Source organism: Psammomys obesus, unplaced genomic scaffold (assembly GCF_907164565.1).
Source record: "Psammomys obesus unplaced genomic scaffold, mPsaObe1.curated_primary_1811, whole genome shotgun sequence".
Taxonomy (NCBI): domain Eukaryota; kingdom Metazoa; phylum Chordata; class Mammalia; order Rodentia; family Muridae; genus Psammomys; species Psammomys obesus.
The window spans coordinates 50,368,488-50,392,686 of NW_026585895.1; the positions used below are offsets into that span (position 1 = coordinate 50,368,488).

Genomic DNA, 24,199 nt, shown 5'->3' on the forward strand with positions numbered 1-24,199 from the left:
GCAACCAAGGATGTCCAGAGGAAGAACAAGGTGACTGAGCTGAGGCTCCTCTTCCTGCCTTTGTGCAAAGCCTCCAGGGCCAGAAGAAAGGCTCCATTCACAGGACAGGCATACACAGGAGTGCCTCGCGCCTAGAGCCCCGCTGTACAGCCCTACTTAGCCTTAGCATAACAGATCAGATGATGGGTGGGCTCCACTGACAGAGGGCTCCACTGAAGAACTGAGGATCCAAGTTTCAATGTCAGCCTCAGGATCAGGAGTCCAGAACAGCTGTAGGAGGCTGGCATTTGGTGCCTGCTCAGCACGTGCCAGGCTTTGGAGGCACACACACTGTCACAGTGACAACACAGCATGTGTTCTGAACCAGGCTTAGAGTCAGGGTCACCAGTGCCGCTTGTGATAGATAGTACCCATTTTCTAGATGAAGGTGCTGAGGTTCAGAGAGGCTCAGAAACCTACCCACAATCTTGTGGATGGGGGTGAGCAGGGGGATGGCCAGGATTTGAGGCCTCTTGTTTACTTAAGTCACTGTCACATATCACATTCCCAGAAAGTCAACTGGTGGGGAGAAGAGCTACTGGGGAACGGTCACTCAGATGTGTCAGGAAAAGATATCTCACACAAGGGCCAGGTGTAAAACAGAGGCTTTAATCCAAACAGCAAGGAAGGCGCAGGGCTAGGGACCCAGGAACAGGGGAGGGAGCCAGGAAGGCAGTGGCCTGGCTGTGGAAAGGAAGCTGGCACTGGGCCTTTCCTGGGAAACTGCCTGTGACTCTGATGACTTCAGTTCCAGCTCTGTCCAGATCACTGTTAATCCCTGGCCAAGCCCCTGAGTTGTGCTTCTCAGTGTCCACTCCCCAAAGCCTCTGTGGACAGACACAGATGGGCAGCGCAGAAGGGCAGGCCCAAGTGGGACAGGGACGCCTGCAGGTACCAGCGCAGCCATAGCACTGGGCGATTCCCTTCAGCAGTCCTACGATTCCAAGTCTATGCCCAGGCCCAGGGCACCACTTACCTCATCTCATTAAGGGAAGAGGGAGGAGCTGTTGCCTTCTTTGCCCTCCCACACCAGCCACAACCTACCCAAGAGTAGATGAGCAAGCCAAGGGCCTCACTCAGGTGAAGCTCAAGGCCACACAAAGCAGGAGGAGGTAGAAGAATCAGCAGGCATAAGACTGACTGAAGGAAACCCGGTTCTAAACAGACACAATAGCCCTAATGCCTCCCTGAGACTCTCCCATTCTCCCTCTGCCAGACAGTTCTGGAAATCAACAGGCTTTCCCAGGAGCCCAGGGCAGCTTTCATAGCGAGGTTATCCCCAGGAAGGGGAACATTACGGTAACAGTCAAGAAACCTGGCAAAGGCAAGGGCCAAGGAACAAAAGCCAGAATAAGGATAGGCACAGGTACCCTCAGGGCCTAGGAGGCTATCCTGAGAAGGCCAGCCTCACCCGTTCATGGCCCCTATACAACCATCTCCCCCAACCCAACCCTCCCCTCGGCTGCTGACAGCCTCTCCCCCTCCAGCCCCACAGCAGATAGCCAGTGGAATACAGCTCTCCGGAAGCTGACCAGCCAGGCCCTGGAGGCCCAGCATTCCTACACATCATGGGAAGGAAAGGGAAAGCAGTAGGAAGAGCAGGAGGTCCTTGTCTCACAAGAGCCTGGGCAGGAGGGAAAGGAAGCAGGGAGGACAGGGATGGGCAGGAGGCCTGGGAACAGGTCCCAGTCCCTCTCTTCTTTTTTGTCCACCCAGATGGACAGTCAAAAACTGGCCACACTTTGGTTATTTCCCCCAACTCAGGCCCTGCTTAGCACCCATCTTAGTAAACAGCCTCTCATCAAACAGAAAGAACAGAAGGTGGGTGGGAAGGGCGCCGGGTCAGAGAGGGCACAGGAACCTGGCCAGGGTGGCTCTGGTGGCTCAGCCTCTCCTAGCCTGATGTGACTGGATGGATGGGCAGCAGGCTCCCGAACTTGAAGTGCTGGATCACAGGGAACTTCTCCAGGCACTGAGAAAGGAGGGAAGACCAGGGAGGTGAGGCATGTTTTGCCTCTTGCATCCCCAGGGACCCAAACATGAGGGCTCAGACTAAAGCCCCCTCTATGGGGTATCCATCAATGCTCAAGAAGCCACCCAATCAGAGCAGCCCCTGGCCTATGAGGGCAGTCTTGTTTACCCTGGCCCTACCTCCCATTTAAAGGCACCCACACAGCACAAGCCAAGACAGGCAGCTAAGAGACGCAGAGGGGAAGCTGGCCATAAGAAATGGAAAAGATCCCAGGACCCCACAACCTCTATGACAGTCCTGACCCTGGAGGTGTGAGTACATCTGAAAACAACTGAGAAGAAGAGAGGGCCTATTTACTATAGTCTTCGGGTCTCTGGCCTAAAAAGGCATCTTGACTCTTCAGAGTGAGACAAGAGGAGTGGGCTGACACCAATGCCCCACCTTGGCAGCAGCCCCTGTGAATGTCAGGGCAATAGCATTGATGGTAAGGCAGAGAGATGGGGACTCCCTTAGCCCAGTTCAGACACCTGGCCAGGAGAAGTGGAGACCTACAGGCAGCCTGACCCCAAGCCCACAGCCCTATAACCTTCGCTTGTCACTAGCTTACTCCCAGGTAATAGCTCCAGCCAGGATGTGAAGATGGGATCTGGCAGGCTGGCCTGGCCTCTTCCTATACTTTGGCCTCAGAAACAACCCTCAGTGTAGAAGGGCTGTTGGGGAATAAGACTTACGGCCTCAGAAGAGGTAAGAGCCTGGTTCTGCCTGTGATGAAAGGAATAACCTGACTGGCTCAGCTTCCTTCACCCAGAAACCAGCTTCAGAACAAGGGAGGGACCCATGTAGGAGCAAGTAGAACAGAGACTGAACTCAAGTATAGAGCCAGGCCTGACAAAGAAAGTGGGGAGAAGGGAGGTGCAGCACGTCCCTTGGGGAGGAGCAGCATGTCCAGGCCTGAGGCAAGGCAGCTGCCATGGTGCTTATGTCATCAGGAAGTAGTAGGAGTTTGGAAGGCACCCCCTCCCACCCCAAGCCTGGAATTCCAGAAAAGGTCAAAGGTCAACCTGCCCTAAGCTCTCACAGAAGAGAAGCCAGAAAGGCAAGTGGGGGAAGGGCAGAGATCCTCCTCATTCTGCCCAAAGAACTGCCAGGAGCTCAGCTGCAAAGAAGCTGCTAGGGAGGAGGAAGTCCAAAGGCCTCAGGGTAGGAGAAGCATCCAGGAGGGCCTTTCTCTCAGCAAGTCTGCTTCAGGAGCCCATTCCCTCCAGACCCCAGCCTACAATCTAGGCTGGGTGGCCTGTGATCCAAAGAGAGAAGCAGTCCTCTCCAGATATAGTGATAGCTTTTACAACAGAAAGATCTCCACCACACAAGGCCCAGCAAGCCCCTGATACTTCTCTTCAAAAACCCAGGTCAGGCAACTTGACAGTTAATCAAGGCTGTCTAATACCAGGCTTGATCAGACCTCTGTTGGCAGCTCAGGGTGCCATGGCCTTGTACCTCAAAACTAGTAAGCCTTGGGCTGGAGAGATGGCTCAGTGGTTAAGAGCACTGTCTGCTCTTCCAGAGGTCGAGTTCAATTCCCAGCAACCATCTGGTGGCTCACAATCATTTGTAGTGAGATCTGGTACCCCCTTCTGGCATGCAGGTATACATGTAGGCAGAACACTATAAATAATCAATAAATAAATCTTTAAAAAGAAAAAATTAGTGAGCCTCAAGGGTCTTCCCTGTGGAGAACTGGGCTGAAAAAGTAGATCCTTTCCTGGATCCTCTGAGCAGCAGCTTATAGCACCCGCATTCTCAGAGCACAGTAAGAACTAGGAACTGCTGGGCAGTGGTGGTGCATGCCTTTAACCCCAGCACAGAGGCAAGTGGAACTATGAGTTTGAGGCCAGCCTGGTCTATATAGTGAGTTCCAAGACAGCCAGGGCTGCACAGAAAACCCTGCCTTGGGGAAAAGAGAGAGAGAGAGAGAGAGAGAGAGAGAGAAAAGAAAAGAGAACTGGATACTACAGAGCCTTGAGGTACTCATATCTGTCAGCAAGTTGCAGAATTACCCTACAAATATAGCCTGGCACAGATGGTCTGAGCCAGGGCAGGGGTCACCTCTGCTACATGCACCAGGTGACATGTCCAGTCTTCAGTCACACCACCCTTACAGTCAACAACTGCAGTTACCTAGCAATGCCTTTAGGCCCTGCCAAGGCCTGTGTGTTGTGCCTCCATCTTGTACCTTACATGCTCCTCCCTCAGCCTGCAGATCTGCCTCTGAAAGGCCTTCCTCTCAGGAGGCTGGGTCAAGCAGGCTTGGAGACACACAAGGCCAGCATTTAGGATCCTAAGTAAGGAGTCCTGCCTTTCATGTGTGTGTATGTGGAGGTGCTATATACTGACACTCTCCAGTAGCAGGGCAGTCTTTCTGGGGAGCAGCAGAAGTAAGACTATGGAGACAGGACCAAGGGTAGTGCCCCGGTCCTGGAGCTGGCAGATAGAGCAGGAAGAAGTCTGGGCAACTCCAGGAATGACCTCCTAGATGAGAGAGGCTCGTGAGCTGGTTGAAGTCTAAACACAGGATGTGAAGTCTAGAGGAAGAGCATCCAGAGGGGAGAACAGATGGCCAGGTCCAGGCCCAGACCTGGTCAGATCATGCTCTATTAACCCCTTCAGAGCCAATCCTAAGGCACCAGGCCAGGGGGAAACATTTGCACTACCAAATCCAGCTGGCCTCTTGGTCCTTCACCATTGTCCTGCCCCTGATAATGGATGGGATAAGCTCTGAGCTCAGTGAAGGAGACTCCTCCAGAAAAGGAGGGATAATGGTCAAGAATCAAAGATGGGCCGCTGCAGGACAATACCAAGGCTATTAGTGTGTATGTGCATGTGTATAGAGGGGGCACTTCTAGAACTCACGGCCCAGGAGGAACTACACAAGAAAGCCAAAGTGGAGTAGCTCCAGGATAATAAGTTTAAGTTATGGGAGAGGCCAAGCAGACAGGTAGAAAGATGTCCTCTCTCCTTTCTGTGGAGAGTATGGGAGGCCCTATGAAGACAGACATCTTTCAGTAGAAGACGCTCCCCAGCCCAAGGTCTTTCCCAGAAACAGAGTTATGAGCTGAAAGCAGAAAAGACCTACACTCTTCCCAAGCACCTGAAATGGTCACTAAATAATGCCAGTGACCTCCCCCCGCCCCACCCTCTTTCCAGACACCCTCTACAGCAGGACAGCTCACTTTGGATAGTGGTTCTAAGATCACACCTACCCCAAGGATGCCCTGATCACTTTGGGAGACACTTAGGCTATCAGAGCTCTGAGGGGCCTTGGGCCATTTGTCAGAGAGAAAGAGAATCCCTAACTTCTCCAGCAGCATAGGCTGTTTCAGTACCTTATGACTGCCCATCCATCATGTTTTGAGGCCCCACCCAGGTTTTAGAGAGCTGGCCCAAGGGCCAGAGCAAAACAATGTGGTAGGGAACCTGCAGTCCTAAACTCAACCCCAGGGCCAAGTGACAGCAGGGGAAGGCAGGCTGGCCAGACCCCACTCACCTCCGCCTTATACATACGGATGAGGCCCTGGTTCACTTTAGACCAGGAGGGGACAGCACTGATGTTCCAGAGCTGGTTGGAGTGCTCTGCAAAGGGGCCGGTCTTCATCTGGAAGAGAAAGTCCGGGAACTAGAGGCAGAGGCCAACTGGGGTCTCCGCTGCTCTCCGGCAGACATAGACTCTCACTCTTTCTCACATGCACTCATATACACAGACTCTCAACTATACACACATACTGTTTCTCTCTCCTCTCTCTCTCTCACACACACATTCTCTCTCACACATACACATTCATACACACACACTCTCAGTTTCTCTCTCCTCTCTCTTACACACACACATTCTCTCACACATACACACTCATTCACACACTCTCTCAAATACAGTTTCTTTCTCTCACACACACACATTCTCTCTCATACATATACACTCATACACACACTCTCAATTACACACATACTGTTTCTCCTTTCTCTCTCTCTCTCTCACACACACACACACACATACACACGCGTGCGCGCGTACACACACACACACACACACACAGTTTCTCTCTCCTCTCTCACACACATACAAGGAAGGGCTTAGGCTACATGGCCTGCTGGAAAAATAAACCCACTCTCACCTGCATCCTCTGCTTAGCTCTCTTTCACACACATAAAACAGAGGCTCCATTCCCAATACCTATCAAATTTAGCAACCCTAGGAAAACAGAATCTCCACCCTGGAAGAGTAGAATGTGTTCCCATCCACCCAGTAGAATGCTTGGTCTGTACCTGCCAGGCAGACCTCAGAGGACAAGAAAGGGGCTGTGGGGAGGGCCCTGGTGGATCTGCCCTCCGCACAGAAGACAGAGAGGGAAGAAATGAGTGGTAGGCAGGGGGGAGGCCTGGGCTCCAGAGCACAGGAGGAAGATTTGTTTAGCAAGGTCAAGAGAAGGACAGAAATAACAACAGCAACAAGATGAACAGAACATGGAACAGTCCATCGCTGTGGTTCTTCTTGCTCATGAAGCCAACTCCAGGAAGACAGAGAAGCACTACAGCAAGGCCAGTACAGTTCCTGTGACATCAGACCCACAACACGGGGAAAGGAAAGCCTGTGTCTTGGTGGATTCTGCCAGTGAGAGCAAGGCCCGTCCATTCATACCTATTAGCTATGCAGCTCAGCACGCTCTCCTCACTCCTTTCCCACTTTACAGGCAGCAGTGAGGGGCAGGGCTCAGCTTCCAGGCCCACGTTACAGAGAAAGACCGAAAAGCAGAGGGGCTGAGCCTGGCAAGGAAGCGAGGAGTGTAAGGTGCCAGAAGCCATGCACGGAAGTGGGGGGTGAGGTGGGGGCTACTCTGAGAAGAAAGGACAAGCCCAAACTTTGAACATAGGGGTATCACAGGCCACGTTAGTGCTGTGGCTTCACCTGGTGGCCCACTCCCACAGGCCTCTAATTCAGTAAGAGCAACTTCTAGACTTAAAGAGAAATGCTGCCTTTTTCCCTATCACCTCCCTCCCCTGGCAAAAATCCCCAGTGAGAGCCAGTCTCACTGGCCCTCCCCAATGCTGAGGTGACACCAGGCTTCCAAAGCCAGCCCAGCTCCCTACCAGGCATTTGTGGAGTTTTTCCTAGACCAGGACCCAAGAGAGGCAGGCAGAGTTTATAGGGCCCTCAGCTTCCTGAGATTTACCCGAACTCCACCCTCGGTCCCTACTCCCCCACGCTCATTTTGTACACTTGCAGGCTAGAGGCATGGGACTGTGGGAGCTGGGAAACAGAGTCTCCTCCAGAGACCCCTTGAGAAAACTACCAGCTGCTTTGTCTCACAGCAGGTGCTCCAAGGCCTGCTCAGCAAGAGCGCTGGGAAAAAAGACAGATAAAGGGACACCAAGACTCCGCCTGCGCCTGCGGGTCCAGCCTCACTCACCAGCAAGGGACATTCTGAAAGGGAGGTGTGGCAGGCTGCAGAGCCAGAGGGAGGCCTGAGAGTTGTGCAGCCCAGTAAGTCCCTAGAGAGGCCAACCCCACCCCCAGGCCTTCAGTGCCTCAGGTCTCCCAAGTCCTTCAGAAGGAGGTTCTGCAACTCAGAGACAGGAAAAAAAAAAAAGAGAGAGAGAGAGATGAGGAGGAAAAAAGAAATTGGGGATGAGAAGACAAAAAAAAAATTTAGCTCATTCTAGCCACAAAGGGAGAAGAGAAAGAGCGAGAACAAGCAAGCAACTGCAGTCCCGCAGTGACCCCAGGGGAATCGTGTGAGTCAGAGCAGCCATATTGAGCAGGAAATTACTCACAGACGCTGCGTTCCTGCCTCTCCACTCCCCAGAGAATCGGCCTTTTGTAAATGGTTCCTCTGTCAGTAACTGAGGGGGATGGGCGGGGGTGGGGGAGGCTCAGCACAGCGCCTTCCTGTCAGCTCCTTCCCTTCCAGCTGAAATCTGATCCCTCCCTTCCCAAAACTCCAAATTTAGAAGCCAGATTGAAACTGAAATTCTTTTCCTGCCTGCCCTGGGCTCTTAAAGGCGCCAGGGCTGCATTTCCTGAAGCAGTAGGAGCCCTGCAAGGTGGGCTTCCTCGCTGTCATGCCCAGGGCTATCAAAGCAGTCCTGACACAAGGCCCAGGAAAGAAGAGAAGTGGTATCCTTCCCAGCTTCCTTGGGAGGCAACAGTGCCAGCTTCCTGACCAAGGCTTCCAGGTTGCTGTGCCCCAGGGTTTGGGTGACCTAACCCACTTACTGATCAGGGGTCATAAACCGCTGCCTACTTCATGAAGTGCAGGGGTGGGACATACATATCTGTGAAACAACAAGAGGGTGTTGCAGCAGCAGCAACCCCAGGCAGGCAAAAGGCCTTGCTACCAGAGTGCCTAGCAACCTACCAGAGCTTGACCCAAAGAGCCTAGAACCAAGAGAAAACCAAGCCTTGTACCACAGCCAAAGTGCTACCCCTCCCACTTCCCACCTCAGTTACTGAAGCCACCAGAGTTTGGTGTGCTGTCAGCGCCACCTTGTGGTTACTTTGGGCTACCTTCTATAGGGTCCTCTCCCAAACTTTCTGGGGTTTTACACCAGCAGGAACAAATAAACAAAAACCACACTAAATCCTAGCATGAGATTGATTCCCGGTCCCTGAAGCCCAGCCTGGCCTGCCTCCTTGTTAGAATTATTGACAGGGACACAAGGGGCTTAACCAGCCACCTGGGGAAGCAGAAACAGCTTAGGCTTTGGCCTCAAGCAGCCAGCTCCAGAATCTGTGGCTCATTCCTTCCCTTCTCACCCTAGATTGTCCCCAGACCCATGCGCCACGCTGAAGTCCTGCAAAGATGGCTTTCAAGGCAGTGAGCCAGGTTGCTCCCAGGCCTTCTGACCTTGAGCCTGCCACACTGCTGAAGGCAGCATATCCCTAAGAACCAAGTAGTGGCCGCCCAGGCGTCAGTCCTAGCTCCATTTGCTGACTTGGAAAAAAATGTGTCATTCCCTCTGGCCCCTGGAGCTTGGCACAAGCCTCAGGCGAATGCTGACCAGAAGGAACTCAAGAGTCAATGCTGCTAACCAGGCTTTTCCCTAACTCAGAAGTTCAGAATAAAGAGCAATACTCCTCCATGGGTAGGAGACCATGTATAATTCCACAGAGCAAACATACAAAGAGAAAGAGAAGACAGACAGACTGTAAGTTTGGGATGAGAGTTTACAGATATAGGTAGAGAGAATGAAAAGTTCTAACACATCCTAGAAGCAAGGCCCTGAGACTCTGTGTCCCGATGAATTCCTGGCTCTTATCCACAAGATTCTAAGAGAAAAAGCTGGCATGGGCCCAAAGCCATGAATTTTTAGTCCCTGGGCCACCTTGAGGAATGTTCCAGCACCATACTATAGGGTGTGGTGTCAGGGTGTCTGGGTGACAAGAGCATCCAGTTATGGAATCTGCCAGATGGTGTAGGGCCATTTCCTGCCACCACAGGCTGCTCTTTTTCCCCTCTAGCACATTGCTGAAGTACAGACAAAGTCAGAGAGCTAACCACTCACATCACTTCAGCTTCTCTTAGGATTTCAGCACATGGCTCTAGAGACCTCATTGGGCCCTGATGGACAAAGCCACCACAATGTCTGCCACCCTTTTAAGCCTGCTGCCTGGTCACCAAGTCTAGCTAAGGACTACAACTTAATCTATCAGTCAAGAGCCCCGTGGATGAGTGCAGCACCTTATTTTGTAATCCCAAGCAGTGAGGAGGCTGAGGCAGGAAGACTGTCATGAATTTAAGGGCAGCAGAGTAAGAGTCTAACTCAAGCCACACGATGAAGAGTCCCCGGGGTCTGGGAGAAGGCTGGCCGCAGAGGCTGGCTCCCAGAGGCTGGTGTGGCTCTCACCTCAGTGATGAATAGGATGCACTGCAGGAACATGTAGTCTTTGTGGTTCTCGCTCACCGCCTTCTCATCCACAAAATGTCGGGGCTCCAGGTGGGGATGGTCTGGGAAAAGTGAGGCCTGGGATTCAGAGCAGCCCTAAGCAGCTCAGAACAAGGTACCCAGCAGACATTTCACAATGGTGGAGTGTCTGCCTAGTGCACCACCACAATGGGACTGACAGATCCCTGTCAGCTAGTGAGGTGCCCACTGTTCACAGCTAGCCACCGGGCATGCACCTGTGGCAACAGGGGCACACAAACCTGATGTGCTACCAGTCAGCAGAGGGGCTAGACACACTCGGGTGCCATGAATCCCTTAGCCACACAGCTCTGGTCCTGACTCGCCAGCATAGCCTCTGCTCTTTAAGCACCGCTGGACGGTGTACACCTCAGAGGTTCCCTCAGCTGCGTGTGGTGGTGGACACCTTTCTTCCCAGCACTCAGACAGGCTAAGGTCCAGGACAGCCAGGGGGAGAAGTGCCTCTAGTGGAGCTGTGTGCACACTCACTGTGTCAGGAAGATGCCATGGTGAGGAAAGCACACACTACAGTGCTCATGCAATGAAAGTGCGCAGCTATGCACAGGAGCTGGAGGACTGTGCCCCAGCAAACCAAATTCAGCTCAACACATGGCAGTGAGACCCCGGATGGATGGATCCAGCCTTTCTGCAACTATGAAGCAAGACTGGAATCTAGCACGCACGGCCGAATGCATGCACCCTGCCAGATGCTGGGCCACACTAGGCATGGGTATCTTCCTGGTCCCTGAGAAGACTGTGGAGGATGTGCCTAGAATGGCAAGGTCTCGGCCATGAGGCATTTGTGAGTATTAATTAGTAGCAGCTCATTCTCCATGGAACTAAAGATGATCACTAACCCTGCCCAACGGCAGACCCCAAGATGTCAGCATGCCTGGGTGGTCATTTCAAAGTGAGGAGCATGACAGAGCAGACCTGGGAAGCACACAGGAAGCAGCACTTGGCAGCAACTCCCCATCGCAACCCCTGTGCAGAGCTCCACTGGAACAGTGGATGACACTCACGAGCACCACATCAAAAGAGCCCCATAGTTCAACATGAGCCCCACAGGAGTGGGCTGCCTTCCCCCCCAGTCTGTTATGCACCGAGTACATGCCTGTGGCTCCAGTCCATGTCACTTTCCATTATTTTAGTGGCATCCCACCTTCACCTCCTCTAGCTGGCCACACTGACTCAAAGCATTAAGTCAACAGCAAACAGCCTCTGTCAGTAGCTGGTCTAATGTCCTGTTCTACAAGCTGTCATTGTGCGTCCTGGGCAAGAGGAAGGGAAAATGACAGACTGGGGGAGCACAGCTGCACCGTGGGGTGCAGGGAATAGATGTGACCACCCGCTAGTACCTATGAGCTGTGAGCTGCCCCAGATGAAGGGCAGGAACTGGAAGTCATCCAGACCCCACACGCCCTGGCTGCCTGCAGGCTCCATTCTGTACGTCTTCTGCAACTTCCGCATAACCTCAAGATACCTGTGCAGGAGGGGCAGGAAGAAGAAAGGTGAGAAATGGCATTCTTCAGCACAGGAAGGGTAGAGAGAATGGTGAGGCTGAAAGAGCCAGTGGGGCTTTTTTCTTTTCCCCTCATATGTCTTCTGTCAGGGAAAGGGACAGAATGCCACCTGGAAACCAAGCTTACTGTCATCTACCCCTACCAACTTGTAGTACCTCAGGTTAGCCCTTTCTCTAACCTCAGGTCCCTTTGGAAGAGGGGTAAAGGCACAGATGTCAGACGCTGGAAGCTGTGTCCTGGGGTCACCTGCAGAGCCATACCTGTGCCTCAAGAGCAGCACACCAGTGTGCCGGGGGACTGCACAGCCCAGAGCAAGTCTCTGCACATTTCTGCTGCCCAGAAGAGTGCCTCCTGCCTGTGGTGCACTGTGACCTCAACAGAGACCTGTCTCTTTCCTCTTCTATAAGAGGGAGGCAGCTGCTACTGAACAGGGCTGTGAAAATTAACCGGGATGGGCAACCTCAGAGCTGTGCCTCCATGTGGTGAACACCACAGGTGCCACATGCCACCTCCTCCACAAGCCGCCGCCACTCACCTATCAAACACCTTGAAGACAATAGCCACCTGGTCATCCACCCGGAGCACGCCAATCTTGCAGAGACAACAGAGGAAAGCAGCAAAAGCAGCCTCGTGTCCTGAGGAAGAAAACAGTCAACACCAGCTGACATTTCCCGGAATTGGCCCAGCACCCAGCTCGTTTGAGCAGGAAGCCCCATACTGAGGTGGAGGCTCCTGTCCAGAGTACTGGCACTCTTCCTGACTTCCTGCACAGGCCCGGGCATCTTACTCTATAGGTCTGAGCATCTACTATGTGGGCACTCACTACCCATGCTGGGTCCCAGGAACAAATAAGTCCTTGCCTCAAAGAGCTCACCATCTGTCAGAGACCACAGACATTAAACATCCAGGTACAACTTTGTTTGAGTCTAGCTATGCGCGAGACAGGTAGGTAACTGAGGCACATCCCAGGGAAACCAACTTCAGAGTTCAAGGTTTTCCCCTTAGGAAATAATGTTTGAAATGAAAGAGGAATGGGAGATGGCCAGCAACAAGGACCATTGGAAATCATTTTAGCCAGAAGCAACAGCATACAAAGGGCCAACACAAGTAAGCAGTGCCCTCAGCAGAGGGCAAGAGAGAATGCTCTGACCAGATGGGTCTCCCCAGACACGGGAGGAAGCTTGCCTGAGAGCACTGGGAACACATGGACAGACTACAAGCTAGAAGGTACCCTCCTTTCTCTCCAGTCACATCCACCAGCAACAGTCAGCTCTGCAGAGAGCACCAGCTGGGCCTGCTCCTTCTGAGGTACATAACCAGGTGTTCCCAGCTGTTTCTACAGCATGGGAGCCCACCAGAATCTGGAAGCACATACGCTGTTATGCTCACCCACAAACCTTCAAACTACACTCAGGGTGCCCACTGCCTAGAAATCCTTTTCTAGTTGGGTCTTCTGGTTTTTTGTTTGTTTGTTTTTTCGAGACAGGGTTTCTCTGTGTAGCCTTGGCTGTCCTGGACTCACTTTATAGACCAGGCTGGCCTGGAACTCACAGAGATCCACCTGCCTCCCAGAGCACTGGGATTACAGACATGTGCCACTGTGCCCAGCTCCTAGTTAGGTCTTAATCAAAGCTACACACATCCCAGTGTTTCTGAACTGTTCCCAGAGGCAGGCAGAGAAACGAACAATGTTCTCCAAGGCTCTGGATCCAGAGGAACCTTAGCCAGCACGTGCCTGAGACTAGGCTCTCTCTGACCCTCTCCTTCTCCAAGCAAGTGGAAGGTAGCACATCTCCCACATGCCTACTTTAAGGAGAAGAAGAAAGGATGCCCTTACCCCAGCAAGGTCCCCTGGACTATAGAGGCTGTTCTGACCTAGAGAACACTTCTCTTGGCTGAAATGGATGACAGAGCCAATGATCATCAGCATGAAGAAAAGAGCTGAGAGACAAGAGATGTCAGGGAGAGAGTGGGCTATCAAAGGTCTTCTCTCAGCTGCCTTGAGTAAATTATCACTAAAGGGATGAGGAGCTTAAGCGGCTTCATAATCAACTGAAACCAGTTTCAAGCAGGTGCCATGTCTGTGGCAGTAGTGCCACCTGGTGGAATAAGATACACACACACACACACACACACACACACACACACACACACACTGCTGGACACACTCCCAAACCCATACCCACATCCACCCTGCTGATGGACACACACACAAAACAGGGGCCTGACTCAGAGGACCCCAAGACTGTGTGGAACACAAAGACATCAGCTCAGGCAATGTGAAGAAAGCAGCAAGGTCCCAATCACCCAGAGGTCCCAGCAGCAGATACCTGTGCCATAGTCAATGCGTGTGGAGTTCCCCACAGCCTCCTTCAGGTAAACTGCCACTTCAGGCACAGCAGCTGCCAGGTGGGGGGGGGACCACTGTGGCCACCAGGTTTTCTGCTTCCTGATAATATAAGAGACACACAGTGGTGGTAGCAGATTAGGCAGCATACGGGTGAGCAGGCACCTAGGGGCAGCATCTATCTGGGGGTCCAGGCTGCCAGACTGGCCTACTTCCCAGTTCTCACTGGCCAGAGAAAGGGGAGGGGCAATAACAGAAAGACTCCTGGGGTGACTCTTGGAGCAAGACAAGAGATCAATTCTCCCAAAGACCCATAGAAATCATGGAGCATCAGGCCTATTATCCTCCTAGTTGTTGGTTTGACTCCCAGGATATAAGTGTAGCCCTTAAGTCTACCATGACATACACAACAATGTTCCAAACAGCATTATTTGTAGTAGCCAAAACATAAAAATTCAACTAGAATGTCCCAAAATAGCAGAATGAATAAAACTGTACATAGTTCTGCAACAGAATACTACACAAAAAAGTATATGCCACAAGTGACAACATGATGAATCTGACGCATATAACATCAAGTAAAGGAGGCTACACAAACATGAACTTCATGCAGATAAGGAGCGTAAGAGAATCTGGGGATATCCACTTCCCCTAGTTAGGGGGGTGGGGCTTGCCAGAGAGCGGGAATCTTGTGCAATACGATTGGGTGGTGAGTGTACTAAAAAACACAAAGATTCACCAAGGTGTAAGGCTACTGTCAGCTTTCTTCTAAGTTCTAATTTTAATCTTCTGTAAAACCAAGGCCATGTACCACCAGAGTCCAGAGGCAGCCTGAGGCTACTCCTGGGACAGCAGCATGCTCACAGAGAGACACTGACAGACTAGCAGGGATCACATCTCTCTAGGCTGGAGCTTGTGGGCATCTCTGCCACAAGCCCTGCCTGGCCCTGCGAGGGCTGCTACTCTCCACAAAAGCCCAAAGCTGTATTCTCCCACATACTCCAAAAAGGGAGCTTCTTCCTAAGACTAAAACTTCGGGGTGTGAGGGTACACAGGAGCCTCACTTCTTCCCTCTTTCCACTGCCCTCAACAGCACAGGGCTAGGGGTGTGGCACCATACAAAGCACTCTATGAACTTCCCTCAGAAATGAATTACAAATCAATTGCATTTGTGAGTTTTTGGCAGTGCTCTCCTCTGCTGTAACACACGTCACTGCAGCCTTGGTTCTGGACACACAACATGCATCTGTGTACCATGCATGCTGTCGTGTATGCCATCATGTTACACAACACCACTGAGCCCTGACTGACACACCCAGGCTCAGATGTTGGGACGCTGGTCTGTTGTGAACTCAGGGCTTTCTCTGCACACAGCAATCTCTAATACAAACATAGTGGCTTAACTACAGAAAACAAAGACTTCTAATATTCCTGCTGCCACCAATCAAATTAATGTATCTCTAGACTGTGAGAGATGCTCGGCTGTTTTTAAGATTTCGTTTACACGTATGTGTATGCCTCGTAGCATATGTGTATCATAGGCATGCAAGTGTCCTTGGAGTCCAAAAGAAGGTGCTGCAGTTACAGGGAGTTGTGACCCAGTGTTGGTGTTGGGAACTGGACTCCATTCCTTTCATTCCAATACTCAAGAGGAAAAAGGGTCTCTGTGAGTTTGAGGCCAACCTGGTCTACAGAACAAGTTCCAGGACAGCCAGCATGAACTAGAAAGACTCTGGCTCAAAAGAAAATCTGCTCTTAACTGCTGAGCCATCTCTCCAGCCACAGAGATTATTTAATTTTAAAAATTTGAGTTGCCAACCTGAGTTTTTAAAAAAAAAAACATACATACACACACACACACACACACACACACACACACCAAAACAACAACAAAAAAATGGTGAATAGGTTCTGGCTTGGGATTAAAAGAGATTATTATAGTTTGCTTCTCTGTTGCTACAATAAACACCAGGACCAAAAGAACAGAAATGGTACCAGGAGTTGGGTGTTGCATCAGTGGACCTCACCAAGTTTTGTTAGAAGTTTGGGGAAGTGTTTGAAACTTTGAGTTGGAAAAGAAATCAAGTGCTCAGAGCTTAATCGGCTATTGTGTGGGAGCTTGGAAGGAAGCTGAGAGAAATGCAGACAGTGGAGACCAGGCTTGTGAAGTTTACAGAAGCAGATTCCATAGAGGCTGTTCAGTGATTTTCTGCTCAGAGGGTGCTGAGGATTCCACTGTGATTAGTAAGAGATCAGCAGCACTGAGAAGAACTCCTCTGGGAAATATTTCACCAGGGCTGATGGACAAAAGCTGTGGTCCTGGGGGCACGGCTGCACCTCAAGCTGAAAGGTGAATCTGGCAATGTGTAAGAGTCTCTATATGGTTCAATTCTGAAGGCATGAAGGAGTCATGGAGGAGAGAAGCTAAGGCTTAACAGCAACCGGTGAGGTCAGGGTCCCTGCAGCTCTTTCTGACGGTGCAGCCTCCACTGTGGTAGAAACTGCAAAGATGGCTTTCAAGGCAGTGAGCCAGGTTGCTCCCACAGGACAGTGGGAGGTGGGAGGTGGGGCCAAACTGGCCTAAAACCAAGCTATGTGCACTGCAGATGGCAGTGCTGGAGAAGCAGGGCTTCCCAGGGCCCTGGGACCCTAGAAGCTCATATGTGAATTCCAAAGTTAGAAGCTGAGGTTTCTACACTGTTGAATTCTGGCTTCGCTTTGACTTGATCATTTAACTGTACCTTGAGCTTCCTCCTGCTTGAAATAAAAAAGTAGATACTTGTTTGGGTTTTTTGTTTGTTTGTTTTATTTAAATTTTATTTTTATTTTATGTGCATTGGTATTTTTGTCTGTATGTATGTCTGTTTGGGTGTCAGAGCTTAGAGTTATAGATCTTGGAGTTGTGAACTGCCATGTGGGTGCTGGGAATTGAACCCCGGGACCTCTGGAAGAACAGTAAGTGCTCTTAACCACTGAGCCATCTCTCCAGCTCCTTATTTGTTTATTTTTTTATTTTTATTTTTATTTTTTTTTTTATAGGAGTCCAGTTAAGACTCAGATTTTAAGGAGAACTTGGACCTTTTAGGTATTAAGAGCTTTTTATAGACTGTGAAACTTCTTAAAGTTATTTTGTTCTTGTTTTTTGTTTGTCTTGGTTTTTCAAAACAGGATCTCACTATGTAGCCTTGGCTGGCTTGAAACTTGTTATATAGACCAGGCTGCTCTCAAACTCACAGAATCCACTTGCTTCTGCCACCCAAGTATGGGGACTAAGGGTGTGTGCCACTATGCCCAGTTTCCTTACTCTTTTTCATAGCGACATAGTATTCACAGTGTGGATGGGCAGTTAACTGACCCTCTTATAATGGGAACCTCGGTCAATTCCAATCTGCTGCCAATAAAATGACTTCATAAGTGGCCTCATACAGGAGACTATGGAACCACACCTACAGTTCCCAGAAGACTGGCTGGGACAGAGGATGATTTTATAATCTCGGTAAATAAAACTACCATTCTGACAATTTCCCTGATTTTATGCTTAGAAAGGGAGACAGGCCAGCTTTGAACACAGATCTTGCCCCATCTGGAACCACAGCAGTCCTCCCACTAGCCTGCCCAGCCCATGCTCTGACAGTCTCACCTGATCAAGTTTGGCATACCAGGTCCTGTAGGCCTTGTTCCCAAATCGGGAAGGCTGGTCCACTGGTGGGGTTTCATCAATCCATCTATCCAGCGTATCAAGAAGAGCCACCAGTTTCTCAATGGCCTGTGAAGGTGAGACAGAGGAACCACAGCACAGTGACTGCTGGCCCTACTGAAGCCACAGAAAGAAGTCCCCTAAACTGGCTGCTCTCCTAGCTCTCCCCCCATTCCCAACTGTTCTGAATATGAAGGAGGGTCAGGGAGCGACCTTCCCTTCAGAGAGGGAATCACACTTGGCTGACAGGACTGTCATGGGTAATTCCAACTATTTCTTCAGCCAGCATAACCAAGAGGGCCACTAGATAGACATGAACCCCAACCCCAATCTTTGTTCCAGCAGACATGATTGAAGTCTTTCACTGAACAACACGAACACACAAATGGGAGAGAATGGAAATGCAGTGTGGAGCTTCAGCTCTGTCAACCTGATGCATGCAGCTAGTCATTCGGGAAAAGAGAACCTTAACTGAAAAAATGCCCCACTAGATTGGCCTATAGGCAAGCCTGTGGTGCATTTTCTTGATTGATGATTGATGTGGAATGGCCCAGCTTACTGTGGGTGGTGCTAGCCCTAGAAAGGTACTCCTGGATTCTCTAACAAACAGGCTGAGCAAGCCATGAGGAACAAACTAGTAAGGAGCACTCTTCCATGGCCTCTCCTTAAGTCCCTGCCTCCAGGTTCCTGCCCCGACTTCCCTCAGCGATAAACGGTGACCTGAGACTTGTAAGCTGAAATCAAACCTTTCCTGTCCAAAGGTGCTTTAGGTTATGGTGCTTTTTCACCACAATTAGAAACACTAAGGCAACCTTTACTGTCACCATGACCCAGGTTAGAACCACTGTAGAAATATCCCTCTGTGTATATCTGAGGACTGTTTGCAGATGGTTTGACTGAGGAGGAAGACCCGGCCTGAGTGTGGGTGGCATCACCCTAGAGGTGGGATCCCAGACCAAATAAAAGAATAAAAGGAGAAAGCTAGCTGAGCACCAGTCTTCAACTTCTGCCTCTGGACTGTGGGTACATGTAAACAGACTCCTCACAGCCTTTTGGCTTGTTATGGCTTCCCTGCCATCATGAGCTGCACCTCAACTTCCAGCCAGGACAACCTCCTCTCTTAAACTGCTCCTGTCAAGTCCTGATCACAGCAACAAGACAAGCACCTAATACAGCCAGCAATCCTGATCGCCACAAACAACCGCTACCCACATCTTAACACCTGGCTTGTTTTCTCTAGTATGCTCTGCCACTCAATACTGTAAGAACCCTACAGACAGAGAGGCCTGGCTCCAACCCTCCATTAAAACTGCGCTTCTGTTTCTTCATCCCAAATGTGAGGGCAAGGGTCTATAGATACCTCCTAAGCTCAAGAGCCTGCCAGAAAGCACAGTGGTATGGAAGGAGGTTCCGGGGGAGGACACTGGCTAAGGCCGCTGTCTATGGTCCTATTTCAGAGTCTGCAGGCTAAGTGTCCCATTGCTGCCTGGCTGGCTCTTGAGCCTTAGGGCATATACACAGACCTTTGCCCCCACGTTTGGGATCGTAAGTGCTGTGTATCTGCAGTAAGGAGTGGGCTAACTTGAGATAGCTGCTGGCCAGCATCTCTAGCTGCTTGGACTCAGAAGACAAACATGTATGAGCCTGTTCTCTGGCTATAGAGCATAACAAGGGCCGAATGCTGCCCTCCTCACCTCCTTTACCTATGGCTGGGGCATGGGATGAAGACAAGCTGTGTGTAGGCTGAGGCAATAGGTGGTGTGGCATAAAGACATCTTGCTGAAATGTAACAGCAAGGGTTCCCAGACACAGTCAGGCTTTGTGAGGAATCAGGTCAGTAGGAACGGCTGCTGAGAACAGACGAAAGCTCACTTTACATAGCTACTGGGGCTTGCAGGAGGATGGGACATCTAACTTTTTTCTTTTTTTTTTTTTTTCCGAAGATTTATTTATTTTATGTATGAGTGCTCTATCTGCATGTACACCTCCACACCAGAAGAGGGCATCAGATCACATTATAGATGGTTATGAGCCACCATGTGGTTGCTGGGAATTGAACTCAGGACCTCTGGAAGAGCAGACAATGCTCTTAATCACTGAGCTATCTCTCCAGCCCGGATGGGGCATCTTAGCCCTAGGAATAACTAGGCTCCCTGGAGATTCTCTGCTGATGGTCCTGACAAGGCACTAAAGGTGAAAAAGAATGTGGCTCCAGAGGCTGGTAGGCTCAGCTTGGCCAGTGGATAATTAAGAGTCTCATAGCTACTCCTGGTAGGGCTTTTGAACTCAGGGGGCTGCCTCCACTGTCTGGTCTGCTAAGAGAGAAGGGCTGCAGAGGTAAGCAATCCGGGACTGGAACTACCTCACCCCAAGGCCTAAAGAATAAATTGTACCCCTCCCATCCCCATAGCACTGCATCTTGAACTTCATGGACCACTAAAATATTCTCTAAAATTGTACTTATAAACTTCTCATTCTGCCCCTTAGTATATTAAAAACAAAGGCAAAAGAAATAACAAAAATAAGGTGTGGTAGCAAATGCCTTTCATTCCAGCACTCAGGAGGCAAAGGCAGGTAGAGCTCTGTGAGTTCAAGGCCAGACTGGTCTACATAGTTCAGTACAGGCCAGATTAAGACTAGAGAGACCCTATCTCAACACACAGACAAACAAACACCTACCTATCTAGCACTCATTAAAAAAAAAATGACCTCCCTAGCACTAGCATGGGTACAATCTAAAGAACATGTCATCATGGGTCTAGATAAAGTGTCTACCTCGCTATGGTTTGTCCTCTGCTGCAAGCTGCATGGAAGTCACTAGTCTAGGTCCCTCCACTCTCTTGTGTTGTACTGAGAGGATACAGGAGCTCTGGCAGTTGTGCCAAGTGGTACAACTATATACATCCATGGCCATATGCTATGACTGGTACCTTGTGCTGTTCCTGCCAATTTGGGAGACTTCTGGGGAGCAAATCAGGTATGGCTGTACACCCAGAGAGGCAGGCATAGGGATGGACCAGCTCAGGAGGGACCCCAGCTAATGCAACAACATTTGATGGAAAGTTAGAGCCAAGTGAACCTATTGATATGAGAAGTTAACAACAAGAAAGACACTTAGCCTGTGCTAAATGCCTGTGCTAAATGAGACTCCAGTGGCTACCCACCTCACATCCTATACCCTGAGGGCCAGCCACTCTACAGAGGGACAGTAAGGGCAAGAAGAAAGCTGGGTGGTGACGAAGACTATTACCCCAGTACTTGGAAGGCAGAGGCAGGAAGATCACAAGTTTGAGGCCAGTGAGTTCCAGGCCAGCCAGGGCTAAAACAAAACCCTACCTTAAAAAAAAAAAAAGAAAAAGAAAAAGAAAAGGAAAAATAAAAAGAAAGAAATAAAGAGAAAAGAAAAAAAGAAAGAAGAAAAAGAAGCCAGTCTCAAGGGACAGAACTGGAGATGGGGATCTGGTTCAGTGGTAGAGCTCTTGCCTGGCATGTGCAAGAGTGCTGGGTTCTATCTCATCTCCAGCACTGGAAAAAAAAAAAAAAAAAAAAAAAAGAGGAACAGAGCCACTCAGCTAGGAGGGGATGTGCTGGCAAACCCTCTTAGCCCGAAACACGGTATGATCCTGCCAAAAGAACAGCCTCAGCCAAGGCAACACTGATCAGTGACACAACTCCCACATAGCCTTGGGGACAACTGATGACCCAAGGGGGTTGGCAGCTCAGTACTCGATGGGGTAATTATTGCACTCTCCCTAATTAGCCCCCTTTATGTTCCCAGCACACTGGGCAGTGCTGAGCACATCCAGCCAGCCTATGCCCAAAGCCACAAGCCAAGAAGAGCCCACACAAGGAGTGACTTGTGGGGCAGCTCTCAAACTGTATCTCCTCAGTGAAGCCCATCTAACAGAAAGAACCAGACTATGCCATCCAGAAGCCAACAAGGGCCAAGAAGTGACTGTCCCAGGGACCTGGAATGAGGGCTAGAAAGAGGGTAATCTTAACCTAAGACAGATGAAGAAACTAAGCCAAGCCAATGCCAGGCCTTACCCAACAGGCCCCAACTGTAACCAGAGGGCAGAGAACCAAAGAGCTGAAAGGTCTCTCAGGCACTTGTGTCAAGATAAGAGGCTCAGGGTGGCTCTCGGCCAACTGGGACATGAACCCCAGAGGCCACTGGAGGCCTGGAACCTAGTTCTGGGAGATGGCATTGCACCAGCATGAAGAATGGAAGACTACACCCTCCAATAGTCGAGGTGGGTGGCTGGCCACCTGTCATCCCCCAGCTCCGTCTTTCCCACATAACCAAGTCTGTCTCTAAAACAACCAGAGCATCTATTACACTGAAGGAACCCAAAAGCAAGAGCCTAACTGTGCTCTCTGCTCAGTATTTCTAGTAGGAATGAAGCCTGAGGAAACTGAGGCCACAGATCTGCTTGTTAGATGCTCAGAGCAGCAGTGCCAGGGATGCAGCTGGAAAGCTGGGACTGTTTAAACAAACGACGGACGCTTTCAATAGGGTGGCATTATGCCACAGACAGGAGGTGTGCCTGAGCACTGTTGCCGAGGCTGCCCTGGGAAGCTGGGGTGCTGGGGTTTAACTCAGGGCCTAATGCATGCCAACAATGCACTGGGTCTACAACCAAACTGCAGCCCTAGCCCTAGTTTGGTTTTTACTGATGCCAGACGCGCTTCTGCTTATCATCTCGCCACGGAATTCAGCTACCTCCTCTGCTTTTTTTTTTAAGCACTGGGCATGGAACTTCAGGGCTGTGCATTGCTAGGCAAACCCCTGGCCACTGACCCACATCTCCAGCCCCTTCTGTCATCTTTAATTTCAAGTTTAATTTTTAAAAAAATTAGAAAAAATACAGATTATAAGGCAGGGTAGTGCATGCCTTTAATCTCAGCACTCGAGAGGCAGAACTCTGTCAGTTCCAGGCTAGCCTAGTCTACAAAGCAAGTCCAGGACAGTCACGGCTGTTACACAGAAAACCCTGTCTTAAAAAAATAAAAACAAAAACATATTAAGATTGATTTCAGTTATGTTTTATTCATAGATTTATAACATTAAGACTCCAGCTCCCTTTTTAAAAATTATTTATTGTATGTATGAGTGCTCTATCTGCACGTACACCTGCATGCCAGAAGAGGGCATCAGATTCCAGTATAGCTGGCTGTGAGACACCATGTGGTTGCTGGGAATTGAACTCAGGATATCGGGAGCTGGAGAGATGGCTCAGAGGTTAAAAGCACTATCTATTCTTCTGCTCTCAAGAGCTCCTGAGTTCAATTCCCAGCAACCACATGGTGGCTCACAACCACCTATACTGGAATCTGATGCTTCTATCTGGCATGCAGGTGTACATGCAGATAGAGCATGCACATATATTAATTAAAAATAAATAAATAAAGCATTAGGACTTTGGGCTACAAATGGTAATAGCACTGTTCTGGGGCAACCTATCGTCTGCACCTGCCTGCTTCTAGATGATGGGCCTGTGTGGCGCTGCAGCAGGCTCCCTGCCTGTGCCTACCTCAGAGACTTTGTAGTCGTAGGTCAGCTTCTTCCCTTTCACACCTTCATTGAGGGTAAGGATAAAGCCAATGTAGTCAGCATATGCCTGCCAAACAGAGAGTAGGAAGAGGGTGTCAGATCTCATCTGCCCCAGCTCCACCCAAGCTGCCCAGTTCCCACTCCCAAACCAGCACCAGAAGTAGACATACAGTACCAATCACATGTCCTCCCCAGCACTAGAGCCAGCAATGCAGCACTCACAATGGCTGCCAGCGCTTTCTTTAGACAGTCTCTCACAGGAGACACTACTGTCACCAGCCACTAATACAACTAAGACTTCAAGGGAGAAGGAATCTGCTCATACTTTTCCAGGATTTCATTAGACATGGAGCTGGGCCCCTGCTAGCCGACCTGTACACCTGGAATGTCTGACTACTACTCTGAGTGAGCAGGAGTTTAAGAAATGCCCCCAACTCCCTTCCTCAGATCACCTTCCAGCTATCTCCCAGGTCAAGAAGGTAGCTACAGTGCAGAACCTCTGCCTCCAGCAGGAGCTATTTCCTGCTTAGAGACAGGTCTCCTGACACACCAGTCCCACTTCCAACTGCACTTTCTTCCTGCTGTGTTGTGAGTTGCCCTAGCACAGGGAGAAAAAAAAGCACTGAGACATAGGCCCCCTAGGAAAGCCATTTCTGAGAGCAAGTGCCTCCATTCCATCTTGTTTCTTCATTTCTTATTTTCTTCCTCCTCGCCTAGTCTTCGGGTGCTGGCACACCCACAGTAAGCCATGAGAACAGACATTTGCCATCTAGAGTGGCTGAGTCTATACCGGGGCCCTCCTACCAGTCTACAAGATGGCCTCCAGCAGGCCAGTGTGATTAAGCATAGAGGTTTTCCCACACACGACAGGACCAAGCCCTTGTCCTGAGCAGAGCTAGTATTTGCCATGTAAAAGGTGGTGTCACAGATGGATTCCGACAAAACAGCTAATCCAGATTAGGAAGAGTTCTCAGCTGGGAGGGTATGGACAGAGTCGGGTGACATTTAGTGGGTGGGGCCAGGGTTAGAGCCTACCATTTGAGGACTGGCCCCGACAAGACTCAACTATCCCCAAATGTCAACAGTGTTGAGACGGAGACAGGGACAGACC

General features: G+C 50.3%; 1 protein-coding gene across 1 annotated transcript in view; it reads right to left on the reverse strand.

The window, feature by feature from the left end:
* Positions 1–627: 627 nt before the first annotated feature.
* Positions 628–24,199, reverse strand: part of Ptpa (protein phosphatase 2 phosphatase activator) — a 31,324-nt gene continuing 7,752 nt past the window's right edge. The window contains 9 exon segments of the mRNA XM_055599697.1: positions 628–2,011; positions 5,556–5,663; positions 9,911–10,011; positions 11,326–11,450; positions 12,026–12,125; positions 13,821–13,908; positions 13,910–13,939; positions 17,478–17,603; positions 23,069–23,155. Coding sequence (XP_055455672.1) covers positions 1,934–2,011; positions 5,556–5,663; positions 9,911–10,011; positions 11,326–11,450; positions 12,026–12,125; positions 13,821–13,908; positions 13,910–13,939; positions 17,478–17,603; positions 23,069–23,155 — 843 coding nt within the window. The 3' untranslated portion in view covers positions 628–1,933.